We start from the raw sequence: 20971 nt of genomic DNA on the forward strand, positions 1-20971 counted from the left end.
TCTGTGGATCCACCCAGTCACATGGAATAAAAGGGAGGGCCAAGGAGGAGGAGGAATCAGAGAGTTGTAGGACTAAAACAGTCCCTCCATTACATTGTAAGACATACAGGAAATACCTGAAATATCTGTCTCCGGTCAAAACTCTGGTTTTGAAAAAAATCTCTCAGTTTGACTGTGTTTCTAATTGCCTCACTCGGTACCAGGCAGCTCCAGGAAAAAGGGTGCGTAACTCTTTTATTTTGATTGAAAGTAACAGGTAGGTAAATCATTTTTTTTGTAGCTATATAATGATCAGCTACTGTTGCCATTGTGTTAAAGTTATCAGCTTTGTGTTTGTACTGTATATGAATTTGGGTGTTATCCTAACTTAGTTGTTGATGTTATTATTCCACCACTGTACAGAACAGATGCGAAGAATATGAACATAGTGCTTTTTTCCTGTCAGACATTGGTGATGTAACCTTTATCCAGCCGCCCTGTCCAAACAAAACAGGGTGAGGCTCAAGTCCAATGCTGTGGTGATTTAATGTGTGTGGCTCATGTTGCTCTAATTGATTTAGGGTCGATTTGTGATGAGACAGGAAGTCTTGCGGGGACTGACTGACTGACTGTTCACTATGAGCGAGGCCGACCAGCATACATTCTGGCACTACATTATTCCATATTATCAAAATACAGCACTAACGTATGTCGGTTTGCATCCCTGAAAACTCAGGACAAGTACAGAGCAACATTATCGGAGCAAAGCACACAGGCTCTATTGCCCTACGCCTCTCACAATAGGCAAATGACTAATAAAGTAAATTGCTGCTGTTAACTGCTTCCATCTGCCTGCTGCCATGAACCAAGAGCTACTGTATTAATACTACAGTTTCTTTAAAGCTACTCTCAGTTTTCCCCAGTGTTGGAAAGTAGCTAAGTACACTTTCTCAAGTACTGTACTGTAGGACAATTTTTAAGTACTTGTAACATACTTGAGTTACTTCTACCTCACTGCATTTCAGAAGCAGATATTGTACATTTTACTCCACTATGCATATAGTTAATAGTTATTTTACAGGTTACATGCAACTTGTAAATGATGCACTATCATAGATGAAACTACTAATAACAGTAAATCAAAGATTAGTTAAAATTAGCTACAGATACAAGAACTGAAAGCTGCTTCCTCATTAATGCATCAGCAACAACAAATGAAAGCTGCTTCCTCATTAATGCATCAGCAACACTAATATCATGTTACTGCCCAATATATAATATAGCACTCACTTTAATCATGTTCAAAAAAATATTCTTGTGGTATTGTTACTTTTACATAAGGCAATTAAAAATATATATATTTATAAAAGCAATGTATCAAGTGACAATGTGAAAGGGGTTGCTCATTGTGATCAGCACCAAACAGCAGACAGACACAGTTACCAGCTAGGAAACATGATGAGCATTTAGCAGCAAAAGACCCAAATGTTTCTCTCAGGAGTTGGTAGTGCGAATATTGGATTTACATTTGTCATTGTAGATGTTCACGTGGTGTAGGTTGTAAAGAGGATGTGGAACTTCTGGTTAGAGAGTATAGATCCACAGGAAATGTCAGTTAGAACACGAAAGTGTACAGTGCTTTACTCAAAAAATCAAAAAAACTCAGCTAAGCTCAATTAAGTCTAACTTGATAATTTCTTAAAAACATATTATAGATATTAATGGAAATGTTTGTGTCCGCTTCTAAACACTCTTTTTTTTCTTCTAAATTTGATGAAATCTTTTTTTCTTTGGTTGCATTTCTAACCAAATCTGCTCTAGTTTGTATTTAAAAAAAACATACACTTTCACTATCATTTCCTCATAGCTATTATTATGTAATGAAAAGTGTACAAATACCGTTTGTACTTTTTGTGGCAGTGCTGATTAAACCCGAAAGCCAGTTGAAAAAATGAATAATACACATTTCTAATATGCAGTTAAGATTTCTGAAGATGGAAAAAGGATACCCACCAGAGGATTCGGCTCCACCATACCCTGGGCCACCTATAAACTACGGGGGTGCCATGCAGCAGCCAGGGATGTACCCTCAGCCGGGCTTCTCCCCTGCAGCGCCTCCACCTGTTTACCAGGGAGGTCTGTGTCTGCCTGGGCTAAAAGATGATACTGTTCAAACAAACAGGAATTTTAGGAATCCAGGGTTTGTGTCTCGTGTGAAACCAAAAGTCAACTATCACTTTTTGAATTAAACCGAGTTTTAAGGACTTTAGTCCGTGACGCATCGCCGTCTGTGACATCATGTTACGTCCTCATTTTAGTATTTTTACGAGACTCAATTCAAGCCAATCATTGATGTTGTACTTATCCTATTTAAAGTGCCCATATTATGAAAAAATCACTTTTTTTCTGGGATTTGGGGTGTTATGTTGTGTCTCTGGTGCTTCCACACACATACAAACTTTGAAAAAAATCCATCCATGCTGTTTAGAGTGAGATACGGTTTCTGAATGTGTCCTGCCTTCAGTCTCTGGGTGAGCTGTTCAAAATCGGCACGGCTTGTGACATCACAAGCCGAAACGAGCAGGCTAACCACAACCATTAGCTCGTAGCGTTAGCATGCTAATGCTAATGCTAACGCTAGCATGCTAACTCTAGCATGCTACCTCGTTCTCAATAGCAAAGCACTGCTACAACACACACAAGTTCACCATAATCTACAAAAGAACTACTTACATGTGCGCCCTCATTTAGAAGTCTCCCAGCTAATCCTGCCTTGTAACTGACCGAAGTTGTAGAAACAGCCTTTCTTTTACTGTCTATGGAGCTAGCTAGCTGACATGATCTACATCTGAGTTACTGAGCATGTGCAAGTGCAATCAAAGATAGTACAGAAGAAGAAGAAGAAAAGAGGTCTCACTCTGTAGCTAAAACAGAGACCAGCTGAAAAGAGGATATGGAGCAGTGAGAGAAAGCGGTGCAGTACAACAAAAATATAGTGTTTTTTGAAAATTAAACCATGTAAACCTAATCTGGTACAACCTTAAAATACAATTATGAACCTGAAAATGAGCATAATATGGCTGCTTTAAGTATTTTTGTTTCCCAAACTTAACTAGTTCCATTTCACAACGTTTGCTATGTGTTTAAAGCATAGACTGTATATGAAGATGGACTACGCCTCTCCATTCCTTCCACTGTACAGAAGTGAAGCCAAAATATCTCAGATTTGGCTGCCATCTTGTAAGTTCGGAGCAAGAGTCTGCGCAGTAGTGATCGGGAGTAGAGCAACAATATCGAAGTTCCGCCCATACAACCGCCCGACCAAGCGCGAGTTAGCTGTTAATCATGATGTTTCATCCCATTTTTATAGCATTAAATAACTAATTAAAACCAAACTTGTCAGAAAAATTAACACTGAAAGTGCCCATATTATGAAAAAATCACTTTTTCTGGGATTTGGGGTGTTTTTGGTTCTTTTTTGTGTCTCTGGTGCTTCCACACACATACAAACTTTGAAAAAAAACCATCCATGCTGTTTTGAGTGAGATACGGGTTTCTGAATGTGTCCTGCCTTCAGTCTCCGGGTGAGCTGTTCAAAATCGGCAGGGATTTTTATGTCACTAGCCGAAACGAGGTGGCTAACCGTAGCATGCTAGCTCATTCTGAATGGCAAATGGCAAATTTATGACCTATACTGCAGCAAAGCCCGTCTACGGAAAGCCGTTCCACTCCCTATTAAGCCCCATTCTACCTACTTTGGTTGCAGTTCCACCAGAGTTCCACTGGGGGTGATCACGGTCCAGTGCAAAATAAATGGGACCCTATGGAGCTAGACGGCTAAATTTGTCTCTTTCGCCTGATTGTCGTTGAGAAATCTCAGATTTGATTGTAGTTTTTGCAAGTTCAACATGGATTATAGGTCGAAAGTTGAATGAACGAGTACTTATGCCCTTTCGATTTGTTACAGGTTGAGTCGTTGTTGGCCATAACACGCTAGCATTCTGCTAATGAATGCTGATTGGTCAGTGAAGGACTGATTACGATCGGAGATCCCGCTTGACGGCATCCGAAGCAGAACCAGAATGTCAGAGTGAATATTTCGGCGTGGTCTTTAAAACATTAGCAAACCTCTTTCTAGCATGTGTATTAACAGGGAGAGCCTAACCTGTCAGCTGTGTTGTCGATGCCTCGAGAGAAAAAAGGAAGCGACTCAGAGCTTGCCGTAAAGCAGTATCTCTGGCCGTATATGTGTATGACGTCATTGACATTTTAAAAGGCTTTTTAGAACAAAAAAGCCACTTTAAAAAAATCTAACACCCAGCAGTGTGTATTTTCTTAGCCTCCCCTTTCAAATGCAACATTCAAATTACTAGACAAAAAATTATATCCTGAGAAAAGTGGATTTTGAGGGGTATAGCTCCATAGAGTCCCATTCATTCTGCACTGGCCTGTGAGCGCCCCCTATATGGAACTCTGGTGGAACTGCAACCAGTTCAGAAGCCGGAAGTAACGAGAGAGTGGAACTTCTTCCCATATTATAAATTCTTTGACTGCAGTCAGCCACCAGGGAGCGATCCAGATGTTTCGGCTTTACTCATACAGTCTCTGCATCACCAACTGGTTAAAAGCTGCTGCCATTACTTTAAATTGAATGGTCACATGATTAAAGTTTCCACCGCATTCATGTGTTACAGTCCTAATGTTTAAAGGAGAATTCCGGCTAATTTTACGTTAATCTTGATCGCTATAGCTATGCGAGTACTTTCGATAGAAAAAACCCCGACCTAGATCGGTCCTAGCAAACTGGAGTTGCTGCAGCTACGTGTACAAGCTTCCACTGAACTAAAACGGCAGTTGTCGGAGCAGGTTTTAGAGTGCCTTTGTGCCTCTTAACAGACACAAAATGCAATTAATATGTCTGTGCCACATGAGCAGGGCCCTAACGTGACAGTAAGATGCATTTTCAACTCAGACATTGTTTAAATTCACCTACCCTGTCTTGATCCTGCCGGTGGGTAGCATGGCCTGTTAGCTGCTAGCTGCTAGCTGCTAGCTGCCATCCGTGATAAGTGTGTTCAGCCAGGCTTTTGTGAAAAGCATCATGCAGCAGTTCCGTGTGTATTTGTAGCTCATCCATTTTGTGTGTGATCGATCTGGTGTTGGTGAGTATGAGGCTTAGCCCGAGTGCCCGGTTGTCTGGTGGATGTCCTCCAGAGGACATCATGCCTTCGCGACGAAAAATTGTAGTTTATTTCTCCCTCAAAAATAGGTAATTGAGCACTGTAGTGGTTATGACCATATCAGTGACTTTGTAACTACATGGAAACGGGATAAATGATGTCTATGACTTGCACAGTGATGATTTTCACAAAAGCCTGGCTGAACACACTTATAACGGACGGCAGCTAGTAGCTAACAGCTAGCAGCTAGCAGCTAGCAGCTAGCAGCTAACAGGCCAAGCTACCCACCGGCAGGATCAAGACAGGGTAGGTGAATTTAAACAATGTCTGAGTTGAAAATGTATCTTGTTGTCATGTTAGGGCCCTGTTCATGTGGCACAGACATATTAATTGCTGTTTTGTCTGTTAAGAGGCACAAAGGCACTCTGGAACTTGCCCCGACAACTGCTGTTTTAGCTCAGTGGAAGCTTGTACACGTAGCTGCAGAAACTCCATTTTGCTAGGACCGATCCAGGTCGGGTTTTTTTCTATCGAAAGTACTCGCATAGCTATAGCGATCAAGATTAACGTAAAAATTCTCCTTTAAAACGGCAAATGTGCGGCAGTAAATACAATGGTCATATACTGTATATCGTTTGGGGAGCCATTGACAATCCACCTATTCCGTCCTTAAGATATGAGAATGTCTTGTTTGTATCACCTGTGAGAAATATATCCATAAATGATGTCTATATAACCACACCAGTAATGTTATGATAAGTGATTTATGGAAATCTTTTCTGAATTGTCCTGTGTGTTTTATCTGGCAGGTGCTCCTTATGCTCCGCCCCCGGCTGCACCTGTCACAACAGGTGAGATGGCTGAGACAATACTTTCTCATGTAAAAGACAATACATATGCACCATTTCTCACAACATGTAAACAAACACACATTTACACCCTGCACGTAAAAACACATCTGTGAAGACACACCTGTGAGCACACAATTGTGAACACACATCTGTGAACAGACCGTCAATGTGTTTCAGTTCTGTTTGTAAAGTGAGAACTGCCTCTGCATACTTTCCAAAGGTCAGAGGGTGAAGTCCTCTGTCTCCTACCAAAGGGATCTGAAGAATAGCCCATTTGTAGCTTCTGTGCATAACAAAACGCTATTGTTCACTTTTTCTTCTTCTGGTGAGCAGTCACATTTTGAGTATTGCTTGTAACAGACGAGTATCCTGAGTATCTTATACTTCTTCACATGGTCTCCACATGTGAAAAACACTAAAACACGTCATGTGAACTGTAGGCTTCTCACATAGACATTAATTGATATGTTGTATGTTACACTGTTTGTCTGTCAATGACAGTTTCCCACTACACAATGAGAAAAATCTGAGCTGTCCTTTACTGTGGAACCCTCTATGTTGGGATGCCTCAATAACTTAAATTATAGGACAGGTACCGTAGACGGACAGAAACAAAACAGAAACTCCTTAAATTAAATTACAGTTGTTGTACTATTGGCAGCCTCTGCTGGTCTTGTTGAGTCAGTGCAGTCAGTACATTTTTATCCTCAAATCTGGTGGTAACGTCCCAAAGTGGAAAAACTACAGAAACAACCAAAATGTCCAACTAGCTGACCACAACAGTTTTATTAAATAATAATAAAAATACATTTCTTTATACAATTGGGCCCTTCTTTTTAATGTGTTTTTCCCCCTGCAAGGGGTTAGGGATGGAAGTGCTTTAACACTGTCCAAACTATGCACACACTAGCTAATGTCACCTTCTACGAAGTGTCTAGACTAGGATGTTTTCAATTGCAGTGGTTACAAGCAAATACTGACAAAGATTCAAAATGTAATACAGAGACAAAAGAATAAGGAGACAAATCCTTTACTTTTTGTGTTGTGCATTTCTCATCCTCAGTGACTCACATGATAGTAACGCCTGCACTACATGATGTCCCGGGACAAACTTTGTGTCCCCACTGCCAGCAGACAGTCATCACCAAGACAGAACACACAGCAGGCCTGATGACCTGGGCCATCTGTGGTGGCCTCACCCTCTTTGGGTAAAAACATCCTTTTGGATAGAAACTTACTACACGTCTAGTTTATGGTGGTTTCTATCTTGGATAAAATATATAATAATAATAATAATAATAATAATTAATAATAATACATTTTATTTATGGGCGCTTTTCTGGACACTCAAGGTCACCTTAAAAGATAATAAAATAGTAATAATAGCAAAGACAAACAGAACATTAAGTACAGATGAGTGGTGATCATGTTGGATATGCCAATGTGAAAAAATGTGTTTTCAAGCGGGTTTTGAAAAGGGAAAGTGAGTTAATACTGCGAATGTCTGAAACTATACAGGACATGGTACACTCTGTCACAAACTATTATAACTTTAGGAACACAAATGGAAAGTTACAATTCTTTGTTTCCTCCCACAGGTGTTTTCTTTGCTGTTGTATCCCGTTCTGTGTTGATTCCTGCCAAGATGTGGAGCACCGCTGTCCTAACTGCAACAATGTCATCTACATATACAAGCGAATGTGAAAGTGACTCTGAATAAAGACCTCAATGCTTATCTGTAGCCTTAACTTGCTCTACAACATCTTTTTATACTGATTAAAATTATGATATTAAATGCACCTATACTGAAATTCTCACTGTCATTTTAGAACAGTTTTACGTTATAATTTCAATGCTAATCAAATAGAGGATGAGGCATCACACTGTGGACATTACTGTATATTCAGCAAGCATTTGTAGTTCATTAAACAAGGGATATAAATGCCAATACATTTTTTTTTTTATTTCAGCTGTCTGCAGTATTATGAGTTGTCCAGTGGTGAATCCAGTTGGTTGCTGGGTGTTTTACATTTTCTGCTGCATAATTTCATGTTTTCTCACTGCCCAGTCTTTTCTAATTGTGCTTCATAGTTTGTCATTCCTTGTTTGACTAATTTTTCCACCGTCATTTGTTTTTCTTTTAAAAGAAAGGCATTTGTTTAATGTTCTGTTTTATCCTCTCTCAGAAGAGGGTCAACGAGACAGATTACAGTCATGCTAGCTCCTCTGTGAGGCTGCACACAGCGGTGCTTGGAGCTAAATGCTCATATTAGCATGTGAACATATTCACAGTGAAAATGCTAACATGTTAATGTTTAGAAGGTAGGCTATAAAAAGGTTTACCATGTTCAACTTTTGAATTTAGCATGTTAGCTTGCTAACATTAAAGGTGCAGTAGGTAAGACTTATAAAACTAACTTTCTGTCATATTTGCTGAAACTGACCCTATGTTCCAGTAGAACTACATGAAGCAGGTAATTAAATATATCATAGTGGGGGGTCTGGGTCTCCTCCCCAGGGAAGTTTTGAGCATCAACAACTTCATTTCCTGTATTCGGATACACTTTTATGAACCAATATACGGTGGAAATACCTTTATTTTGCGTAGAAAAAAACCACAGAGGACAATTCAAAATATATCAAAAATATAATGGAAAGTATGTTGTTGCGTGTCATTGGGCATTTTTAAGTGGGTATACCTCGTATACCTGCGTATCACATGGACTACACCACTGGAAGAAGACTGGGGCAGGGTAAGATGGTGGGCAGAGGTGAAAAACTGGTTCAGTATGTTGTCACTTGATGCTCACTCGTGGCATGTTTCCCAAACTCAGTCACTGGGTGGGACTGTGTCAAGTGATAATGAAAATATGTAACCACGTCTGCAGAGTCCAGGTAGGCCATGTGCTGCCATGATGCAGGTACTGTGAATAGAGAAACCAAAATAGACACCTGTACATTGTACAATAGCTTGTTAGCTTTCTATTGGACCTTTGGGTGTCCAATAACTGCTGATACCTTAGGGTGGAGGCTGGTAATTCTGGACTTTCCAGCATCTTTTCAAAATGTACTTTTAAATGTGTGACGCACCCAACCACACCCTTAGGTTACATACCTGGACTGGATGACAGCTTTCAAAGAGAATCATTCTTTCAGATTAGCCAAAGGAAACCGAAAGGATGTTCAAACATTTAAAACTGCGTGGCCTCACATGATAGGCACATCAATGTAGATAACACCAAACAGGCATCTACTTCTACTGGATACTCGTAAGTATACTAACCATGTCTTTGTAATTTAGGAATATCAACTCATGATTAATTTAATGCTTTAAAAGCTGTGGTTTACTTCTATAGTCACATGATTTGCCAAAGTGATGAAAACGAGCTTGGAATACGGTATAAAAAGCTTAATTTCCCAATTTCAGTGGCATAACTTGAGGTAACCCATCACCACTATTTCCACAATCACAACAGCTGAGGTAAGATCTTTTTTTTAATGATATCTGTACCGATACCGATGTGGATGTACAATTTGCTATTAAGAGGTGAAATATTAAGAATTAAGTAACACAACATTTTCTAAATCTATAATACAGTACCTCCCTTTCTGTTGTTTTGGAAACCACTGCTCTTTCTTAAGAATAATTGTGCACGCCATAATTATATCATGTTGCCACTAAAAAAAGTTAAAACTATTTTTTAGGACTCGGTAGATAAAGGTTTCTTAGGATGGAACAATTGAACACAAAACAAAAAAATACTAGAGTGAACATGAACTAGATTAATTGTATTTTATGTAATTTCTAAACTGTATGTATTACTAATGTATTTATTTTCTAGCCCTCTTTCCCTTTCCCTAAATGGCTTTGCCACTTATCAGGCCACCATTGTAAATAAGAACCTGTTCTTAATGACTTGCCTGTAAAAATATAGGTGAAATAAAAAATAAAATAAAATGTATGTGATGCTTACTTGATACTCTTAAATATTCTAAAATAATAAGTCTCAAATATTCTGTTGAAATTTGGTTTGGTTTTAGGCAATAAATAATGTTCATATGAAAAAGTGATTCTTGTTTACACGTTGCCTTGTTTATTGTAGCCGTGATGGCAATGTCATGGATAAAATCGCTGGGCAACTCATCCCCTCTCCCACCTTCTAGTAAGATACTAGAATATGGTTGAAACTTGTAAAAATAACAGAAAATTACACATTCTTCATGATTGTTGAAGTTATTCCCTTAAATGTGACTCGTGTATAACATCTACATGTGCACTTATAAGGGTGAAATAACATAAAAAAACGACTGGAAAGCTCGTGATTCTTTTACAACGTGCCAGGTGACGTCATATGCATTCATACTTTGTGTGTAAAAGTATTATTGCATTCCTAAATATACGAAATACATAAATTAATTCTGTATTTTCGGTGTAGTTAGGCTACTTCTTCATTATGTCCGTGTAGCACCCAAAAAAGCTATGGATATCACCCTGCTATAAAAGATTATTATTCAATGTGTATATAATATTCCCACAAGATAAAAAAAAATATATATATATATATATATATATATATATATTTCAGGACTTCACGGCCTTTGGACAGTTCTGTGTGATATCGGTCTTCTGAAGAACCCACATTGGTCCAGTTTGCTGAACGGGAGAGGACTAAAATGGAGCTGGAAGACGGAGTTGTGTACCAGGACGACCCGGGGACATCAGCGATGATGTCTGAGCGGGTATCGGGCCTGGCCAACTCCATCTACCGCGAGTTCGAGAAGCTTATCGGGAAATACGACGAGGACGTGGTGAAGGAGCTGATGCCGCTGGTCGTGGCCGTGCTGGAGAACCTGGACTCGGTGTTCGCCGTAAACAATTCAATTCAGTTCAATTAAATTTTATTTATAGTATCAAATCATAACAAGAGTTATCTCAAGACACTTTACAGATAGAGTAGGTCTAGACCACACTCTGTAATTTACAAAGACCCAACTATTACAGTGGTTGCCTCAAGAGCAAGCAGTAGCTATTGCGACAGTGGCAAGGAAAAACTCCCTTTTTGGAAGAAACCTCGGACAGACCCAGACTCTTGGTAGGCGGTGTCTGACGGCACCGGTTGGGGGTGTGACGAACAGTGGCAATAATAGTCATAATAAAGATAATGGAACAGTGACTACAATGGTAGTCGTAGTAGTTCATGTCATAATAGGGCACAGCAGGGCGTTATGGGGTGTAGAGTGGCACAGCAGAGCATGGGTGGACGCGGCAGGACACAGCAGGACGCAGCCGGACACTGCAGGGAATCGCAGAGCGTAGCAGGGTGTAGTAGGTCCACAGCGACAGCTGCACCCAAGACCCAGGTCTTGGTGCCACCCTAATCCAAGGCGATATTCTGGGTGAAGAAGAAACATAAGGACTCCGGGGAGTAAACTCCCCAGAGCTAGATTAGTAACAAGCACTTCTGGGACAATGATGCACACAAAAGGAAACAGGTGAAAAGAGAGAAGAGAGAGCAGCTCATTGTGTCATTGGAAGGAAGGAACTTCCCCAGCAGTCTAGAGTTATAATAGCATAACTAAGAGAGGCAGGCTAAAGAGAGGTGCCGGATCGGGCTAGAACTCTCCCCTCTCGGATCGGGCTGTACTGACCTGCCTCCCTCTACTCTCACTATATTATTGATTAAATGATAGATAAATCTGATGACTATGAAGAGAAGCAGGTGGGCCGGGTTAGGCGGACGCTGCAACTCCTCATTCCCTAACTTTGACAAAACTTTGTAAACAAGGCATGTCACTGGTCATGGCTAACGTCAGGCTCTTTGTATTGACTGTATGTTATAGCAGGATGGTCAGTGACATAATGCTGCATGGTCTTTATTATACATCCATGCGCTGTATCTCTAATCCAACAATGGGAGTTCTTACCCACCACTGCCACCAAATGCATCTCTTTAACAAGCAAAACATAACCTCTATCAAACCCATCAGCTCGCCTATTGCATCAGATAGTGAAGTCACGTCTGAGCCCTATGAGACCCTGACTGAGGAAACAGCTGAAGTGACTCAGCATTTTGAGCCATAATTATAACATACGTTTTAAAAAAAACACAGGGAGAAGAAGATAGGGCATGCACACAGTAGTAGCCTTCAAAATAGTCATAGAGTCACCCGCATCATCACTTAATAAGATATGGTAGGCAAAGAACTGCACAGTGTATTCAGGAAACTGTCACATATACATGCCAAGCCAGTCACTGTGCATTGAGGGTCTTGGATGGCCCTGCCCTGGAGACAGAATTTACCAAAACTGCCATTAATCGCTGAAAGCTGTTAAATATAAACTTTTTTAAATCCTTTTTTACCGAATGGCATGTTGAATTGGTTGACAGAGCAAATAGATTTCATGCTGTTTATCCAGTGATCACAAACTATGGTTTAAAGTCCGTATCTCTCACTTGAAGGAGTACTCCATAAGGTTGTGGGACTTGTTAGAGACAGTTTAAAAAAAAAAATGGCCCTAATTGATGCAGCAGATTATCGATCTTGACTATTAGCCCTTTGTCCGAACTGCAACAATGGATCCCATCATTTCCCATAATGCTACTTGATAGCGTTTCACATTAATACAGTCTAATACATTACACTGTATGCCTGGTAAATGCCCTTTAAAGTGACTATATGTAACTTTTACACGTTTCTGAAACTGTGTAATATTCCATGTGATGATCATAAATGACCTGTAACAGCAAAAGAGACTAACAGTGAAAAGAACGCTAGTTTTATATAGTTTTTATTAATGCCTCTGCCCGGGTCCGATTTTCCCCGCAAAGTCACAGAATGATTTTCGGCAGGTAGACGGCGCTACAGAGAACACATTCCGAAGGGTCAAAGATTTCGGCTGAACATTGGGAAAAGCCTGTGTTATTGTTTCCAGCCAGGTAAAAGGTAGCAGGAGATTTCTTTATAGGCATAATTGTATTTTAATGTTATTTTAGAAGTTATCTGCTGTAGTTATGGCTGATACTGGGGCAGGACCATCACAGGAAAGAAGGAAACTAAAGGGCAAGGTGGAGGGTGGGGGTGTGGCCTTGACCAACTGCCACTTTGCTCGTTTGAAAGCCATGATGTCTCTCTCTTTCTCATGGGTGGGCCAAATTCTCTGGGCGGGCAAAGCAGAGAATGGGGAGGTAACCTTGCTCCTTATGACCTCATAAGAAGAAAGATTCCAGATCGGCCCATCTGAGCTTTCATTTTCTCAAAGGCAGAGCAGGATACCCAGGGCTTGGTTTACACCTATCGCCATTTCTAGCCACTGGGGGACCATAGGCGGGCTGGGGGAATGCATATTAATGTTAAAAAAACTCATAAAGTGAAATTTTCATGCCACAGGACCTTTAACAGATGGAGATAATTACGGGATTGTAAATGATTCAAAAACGTCCCCGAATTGGCCCTCAGGTATACATGTAATATGTATATTTCATTCATAAAATAACTTTACAATGCGCAATGTGGTTGTATGTCAGTAGCCGACATTAAATTACATCCCCCTTTCCGTTGTCATAGCTCTTATTGCCATACTGGTCAGTATTTGAACAACACTGAACATCACTGTAATAATATTTAGTTCATTTTCTGTGGATCCACCCAGTCACATGGAATAAAAGGGAGGGCTAAGAGTTATAGGACTAAAACAGTCCCTCCATTACATTGTAAGACATACAGGAAATACCTGAAATATCTGTCTCCGGTCAAAACTCTGGTTTTGAAAAAAATCTCTCAGTTTGACTGTGTTTCTAATTGCCTCACTCAGTACCAGGCAGCTCCAGGAGAAAGGGTGCGTAACTCTTTTATTTTGATTGAAAGTAACAGGTAGGTAAATCATTTTTTTTGTAGCTACACTGTAAATAATTTTCTTGTAAAATAACAGTAAAGAGCTGGCAGCAGGGACGCCAGCAGTATACCATTATTTTTACGGTATTCATACGTAAAATTACGTTACGGTAGTAGTCTGTAAACCAGAAAAACAGTATATTTCTGTATTCACACTGTTAAATGATTTCACAGTCTAATACAGTAAAAAAATACATGCAGCACATTTCTGTGATTATTTAGAAATGACAATACTATTCTGTTTAGGTTGTTACTTTAACTTCTCACAGTTTACTGTAGACAGGCACAGTAGATAATACAATATCTAAATTTTTTATTTAAATTTTTTTTCCTTAAATATCAGTCTTCATTGCAATCAATATTGATTGCAATGAACTTCATTATTCTCAAGGCTATAGACAATTGCTTAAGATATGCATTATTGTGAATATTATGCAAAATAAGCAATAAAAACTTCAAAATCAAATACCTTTATTTCAAAGAGCAATGTCAATGTTAACATGAATACTGCTACTTTCAAAAAATGAAAAAAAATGAAAATAAAACCTGTTGGACGACACTGAGAAGTAGCAAACAGAAACAGCCTAGTAGTGTCTGCTTTAGACTATGGCAATAAACTTAAATTCTTAAATTACTCATCAGAGACTGCCCCTAACCCTTACCAAACGTGACAGGCATAACCTATAGTTGACTTTTTTTTGATTTAAGACAAGTTTGAACACTTACCAAATTCTTGTCATAAGTGATGTATCTTACCTACAGTAACTTAAGCTTTACCTTGAATAACACAACGGGTCTAAGAAAAGGACCAAGGCAACAAATATACATCATTAGCAATATTTGCAAAATTACACTATTAAGACTATTTAAGGAACATTAAGACCTTTTTGATTACATGAATAAGAACATTCAGCATACAAGCATCTTTGGCACATTTTGGGAAAAACAATGCCCACAGGCTCGTGTTTTTCCTCTTAAAATAGCCCTGTGAGTTAGATAAAAATTTCCTCAAAAGTCAACTTAAAATATTTACATATGTAATCTGCAATGTATTCTCTGCTGTCTGTAAAAATATACTTTCATAATAACATTTTGAACATATGCAGAATTGGCAACATTTGGAAAACAAACTTAAGAACATTTTGAAAATGTGCATTAAGGCCATTTTGAAACTATTCTAGCACAGTAGAACATTTTGACAATATGCATCAATAATATGCATCAATAAAAACATTTAGGGATGAAACTGTAAGGTAGGCACATGTGCCACTGTGAGCTAGACTTGCAGGTTACCTCTTAAAATAGTCCTGTGAGGTAGGCTTGTGTTTTTACCTCTTAAAATAGTCCTGTGAGGTAGGCTTGTGTTTTTACCTCTTAAAATAGTCCTGTGAGGTAGGCTTGTGTTTTACGTCTTAGTTCTTGTGGATCCAGGAGAGATGACCATCACTTTGGTAGCCGCTGTTCCTCTCTGCAGCATTATTCCAATGTTGCCACTGTCAAACAACAACAAACAATCATTATCAATAAATAAACTATACAATCAGGAATGTACAGTATAATGCTATTTTCCTGCTGCCTCCATCTGCCAATTGGCCTCTCTTACCGATTAACAAGTGTTGTTCCTCGGATGCAGACGTTCGGCTAATGTTACCAAAATTAAACAAAAAAACACCCCAAAGTAATATTGTTTTGGCTATTCAAATCTAAGCCTCAATGATAAATGACAGGTTCAAATCCCTAGCAAGATAAGCTCCTGAGCATCAGTTTGATATCAAACATTCTTTGCAATATAAATAACATTTTAATTACCGTTGAATTTGTAGATGCAAGACCCGATGGATGTTGATGAAGAACACTCGATGATGTGTAGCACATGTCATCTAATTTGTGCGTCCTCTTCTGGAAAATCTCCTATCCAAATGATGGTTCCTGAAGTCCAAAAAAAAAAAAATTGCAGAATTTTGCAAAATTACTATATTATAGTGTATATTTATTTTAAGTTCTGATAACTTATACTGTCATATTTTGTGCAGAATTGTGTTCATTGTCTTTTGAAAATGTTGGAGGTGGAGACTATGCAACTTAAAAAGTGTGTTTCCTGTAATTGCAATAGTTAAATAACTGGATTCTCTTAAGTGTGTTTTTCAAATGTTCTAATGAAAGATTTGTGCAATTGAGAAATATCATTTTCATTCACTTATGTTGTTATTATATATATATATATATATATATATATATAAATAAATGTGCCAAAAATATATACAGTCAGATATATAAAAATTGTAACAGCAGAGAGCAACAATAATATAAAATATTAAGAATAATATACAAATAAAATATAGAATAAATAGGCCTATTCTAAATAGCACAAATGCTTCATCACACAAATGTGAAAACACACTAAAGAGAATCTAACTGTTACACTATTGCACTAAGAACAGAAAACACAAACACAAACTAAAACCTGACCTTTCTGGGCTTTGTTGATGCAAAATCATCAATGATGTTATTGTATGAAATCTGCTCCCCTACTGAATGCTCACGGGCGCACACAAGTAGTCAAAAAATGTTTGCATATGCCTCTCACACTAGGCAAATGACTGATGACTGATATGCAAATTGCTGCTGTTCACTGCTTCCATCTGCCTGCTGCCATGAACCAAGAGCTACTGTATTAATACTACAGTTTCTTTAAAGCTACTCTCAGTTTTCCCCAGTGTTGGAAAGTAGCTAAGTACACTTTCTCAAGTACTGTACTGAAGGACAATTTTGAAGTACTTGTAACATACTTGAGTTACTTCTACCTCACTGCATTTCAGAAGCAGATATTGTACATTTTACTCCACTATGCATATAGTTAATAGTTATTTTACAGGTTACATGCAACTTGTAACATATGATGCACTATCATAGATGAAACTACTAACAACAGTAAATCAAAGATTAGTTAAAATTAGCTACAGATACAAGTGAAAGCTGCTTCCTCATTAATGCATCAGCAACTCTTAATATCATGTTACTGCCCAATATATATTATAGCACTCACAGGAAAAAAAATGAATTGAATTGAATCATTGAATACTTTACTTTGATACTTAACGCACATTTTGCCAGTAATACTTTGTCACTTTAATCATGTTCAAAAAAATATTCTTGTGGTATTGTTACTTTTACATAAGGCAATTAAAAATATATATTTTTATAAAAGCAATGTATCAAGTGACAATGTGAAAGGGGTTGCTCATTGTGATCAGCACCAAACAGCAGACAGACACAGTTACCAGCTAGGAAACATGATGAGCATTTAGCAGCAAAAGACCCAAATGTTTCTCTCAGGAGTTGGTAGTGCGAATATTGGATTTACATTTGTCATTGTAGATGTTCACGTGGTGTAGGTTGTAAAGAGGATGTGGAACTTCTGGTTAGAGAGTATAGATCCACAGGAAATGTCAGTTAGAACACGAAAGTGTACAGTGCTTTACTCAAAAAATCAAAAAAACTCAGCTAAGCTCAATTAAGTCTAACTTGATAATTTCTTAAAAACATATAGATATTAATGGAAATGTTTGTGAGGTGTAACTGTCTGCTTCTAAACACTCTTTTTTTTCTTCTAAATTTGATGAAATCTTTTTTTCTTTGGCTGCATTTCTAACCAAATCTGCTCCAGTTTGTATTTAAAAAAAACATACACTTTCACTATCATTTCCTCATAGCTATTACTATGTAATGAAAAGTGTACAAATACCGTTTGTACTTTTTGTGGCAGTGCTGATTAAACCCGAAAGCCGATTGATAAAATGAATAATACACATTTCTAATATGCAGTTAAGATTTCTGAAGATGGAAACAGGACACCCACCAGAGGATTCAGCTCCACCAAACCCTGGGCCACCTATAAACTACGGGGGTGCCGTGCAGCAGCCAGGGATGTACCAGGGAGGTCTGTGTCTGCCTGGGCTAAAAGATGATACTGTTCAAACAAACAGGAATTTTAGGAATCCAGGGTTTGTGTCTCGTGTGAAACCAAAAGTCAACTATCACTTTTTGAATTAAACCGAGTTTTAAGGACTTTAGTCCGTGACGCATCGGCGTCTGTGACATCATGTTACGTCCTCATTTTAGTATTTTTACGTGACTCAATTTAAGCCAATCACTGATGTTGTACTTATCCTATTTAAGTATTTTTGTTGCCCACACTTAACTAGTTCCATTTCACAACGTTTGCTATGTGTTTAAAGCATAGACTGTATATGAAGATGGACTACGCCTCTCCATTCCTTCCACTGTACAGAAGTGAAGCCAAAATATCTCAGATTTGGCTGCCATCTTGTAAGTTCGGAGCAAGAGTCTGCGCAGTAGTGATCGGGAGTAGAGCATTAATTAACATTAACATGAATTAACACTTAAAGTGTCCCTATTATGAAAAAATCACTTTTTCTGGGATTGGGGTGTTATTTTGTGTCTCTGGTGCTTCCACACGCATACAAACTTGGGAAAAAAAACATCCATGCTGTTTTGAGTGAGATACGGGTTTCTGAATGTGTCCTGCCTTCAGTCTCCTGGTGAGCTGTTCAAAATTGGCAGGGATTTTTACGTCACTAGCCGAAACGAGGTGGCTAACCGGCAATTTTACTGCAGTCAGCCACCAGGGAGCGATCCAGATGTTTCGGCTTCACTCATACAGTCTGTGCCTCACCAAGTGGTTAAAAGCTGCTGCCATTACGTTAAATTGAACGGTCACATGATTAAAGTTTCCACCGCATTCATGTGTTACAGTCCCAATGTTTAAAGGAGAATTCCAGCCAATTTTTACGTTAATCTTGATCGCTATAGCTATGGGAGTACTTTCGATAGAAAAAAGCCTTTGTGCCTCTAAACGGACACAAAATGCAATTAATATGTCTGTGCCACATGAGCGTGGCCCTAACGTGACAGCAAGATGCATTTTCAACTCAGATATTGTTTAAATTTACCTACCCTGTCTTGATCCTGCCAGTGGGTAGCTTGGCCTGTTAGCTGCTAGCTGCTAGCTGTTAGCTGCCATCTGTGATAAATGTGTTCAGCCAGGCTTTTGTGAAAATCATCACGCAGCAGTTCCGTGTGTATTTGTAGCTCATCCATTTTGTTTGTGATCGATCTGGTGTTGGTGAGCAGGAGGCTTAGCAGTGTTGATCTGTGTGGTAGTTCCCTTAACCGGGCAAGCAGCCTTCGTCCCCGCCTTCCTCGCCTCCGGCAGCCGACAAAAATCCCCTGTGTGCCTGGTTGTCTGGTGGATGTCCTCCAGAGGACAGAATGCCTTCGCGGCAAAAAATTGTAGTTTATTTCCCCCTCAAAAATAGGTAATTGAGCACTGTAGTGGTTATGACCATATCAGTGACTATGTAACTACATGGAAACGGGATAAATGGTGTCTGTGGCTTGCACAGTGATCCATCATCCATCTTCGTCCTCTTATCCGGTGTCGGGTCACGGGGGGAGCAGCTCCAGCAGGGGACCCCAAACTTCCCTTTCCTGAGCCACATTAACCAGCCGGCCAGGTTGGAGATATAATCCCTCCACCTAGTCCTGGGTCTTCCCCAAGGCCTCCTCCCAGCTGGACGTGCCTGGAACACCTCCCAGGGGACATCCTTACCAGATGCCCGAACCACCTCAACTGGCTCCTTTCGACGGGAAGGAGCAGCGGCTCTACTCCGAGCTCCTCACGGATGACTGAGCTTCTCACCCTATCTCTAAGGGAGACGCCAGCCACCCTCCTGAGGAAACCCATTTCGGCCGCTTGTACCCTGGATCTCGTTCTTTCGGTCATGACTTGCACAGTGATGATTTTCACAAAAGCCTGGCTGAACACACTATCACGGATGGCAGCTAGCAGCTAACAGCTAACAGCTAGCAGCTAGCAGCTAACAGGCCAAGCTACCCACTGGCAGGATCGAGACAGGGTAGGTGAATTTAAACAATGTCTGAGTTGAAAATGCATCTTGTTGTCACGTTAGGGCCATGTTCATGTGGCACAGACATATTAATTGCATTTTGTGTCTGTTAAGAGGCACAAAAAGGCACTCTGAAACTTTTAGCTCAGTGGAAGCTTGTACACATAGCTGCAGCAACTCCATTTTGCTAGGACCGATCCAGGTCGGGTTTCTTTCTATCGAAAGTACTCGCATAGCTATAGGGATCAAGATTAACGTAAAAACTGGCCGGAATTCTCCTTTTAAAACGGCAAATGTTCGGCAGTAAATACAATGGTCATATACTGTATGTTGTTTGGGGAGCCATTGACAATCCACCTATTCTGTCCTTTAGACATGAGAATGTCTTGTTTGTATCACCTGTGAGAAACATATCCATAAATGATGTCTATATAACCACACCAGTAATGTTATGGTAAGTGATTTATGGAAATCTTTTCTGAATTGTCCTTCCCTGCTTTGGTAAACTGTGTGTCTTATCTGGCAGGTGCTCCTTATGCTCCGCCCCCGGCTGCACCTGTCACAACAGGTGAGATGGTTGAGACAATACTTTCTCATGTAAAAGACAATACATATGCACCATTTCTCACAACATGTAAACAAACACACCTGTGAGCACACAATTGTGAACACACATCTTTGAACAGACCGTCAATGTGTTTCAGTTCTGTTTGTAAAGTGAGAACTGCCTCTGCATACTGTCCAAAGGTCAGAGGGTGAAGTCCTCTGTCTCCTACCAAAGGGATCTGAAGAATAGCCCATTTGTAGCTTCTGTGCATAACAAAACGCTATTGTTCACTTTTTCTTCTTCTGGTGAGCAGTCACATTTTGAGTATTGCTTGTAACAGACGAGTATCCTGAGTATATTATACTTCTTCACATGGTCTCCACATGTGAAAAACACTAAAACACGTCATGTGAACTGTGGGCTTCTCACATGGACATTAATTGATATGTTGTATGTTACACTGTTTGTCTGTCAATGACAGTTTCCCACTACACAATGAGAAAAATCTGAGCTGTCCTTTACTGTGGAACCCTCTATGTTGGGATGCCTCAATAACTTAAATTATAGGACAGGTACCGTAGACAGACAGAA

At 39.5% G+C, this 20971-nt stretch overlaps 1 protein-coding gene and 1 long non-coding RNA gene across 11 annotated transcripts in view; one reads left to right on the plus strand and one right to left on the minus strand.

Annotated features, from left to right (window-relative positions):
* LOC116059638 (LITAF domain-containing protein-like) overlaps positions 1-20971 on the plus strand; it is a 22353-nt gene continuing 1382 nt past the window's right edge. The window contains exons 1-6 of one of the 10 annotated variants that reach the window (XM_035997151.1): positions 112-130; positions 170-221; positions 1959-2116; positions 5979-6010; positions 7074-7218; positions 7609-7960. In XM_035997151.1, the coding sequence (XP_035853044.1) occupies positions 1974-2116; positions 5979-6010; positions 7074-7218; positions 7609-7714 (426 nt within the window). In that variant the 5' untranslated portion in view covers positions 112-130; positions 170-221; positions 1959-1973 and the 3' untranslated portion in view covers positions 7715-7960. Of the gene's footprint in view, positions 257-1958; positions 2119-5968; positions 6011-7070; positions 7219-7608; positions 7961-20971 lie in introns of those variants that run through there. The other 9 variants (XM_035997156.1, XM_035997152.1, XM_035997154.1 and 6 more) reach the window with 9 other exon arrangements.
* Positions 14805-15381, minus strand: LOC118494189. The gene is made up of 2 exons (XR_004896276.1): positions 15313-15381; positions 14805-15235 (listed from the first exon to the last, which is right to left on the minus strand). It is a non-coding gene; the product is annotated as an uncharacterized LOC118494189 (long non-coding RNA).

Source organism: Sander lucioperca, chromosome 21 (assembly GCF_008315115.2).
Source record: "Sander lucioperca isolate FBNREF2018 chromosome 21, SLUC_FBN_1.2, whole genome shotgun sequence".
Classification (NCBI taxonomy): domain Eukaryota; kingdom Metazoa; phylum Chordata; class Actinopteri; order Perciformes; family Percidae; genus Sander; species Sander lucioperca.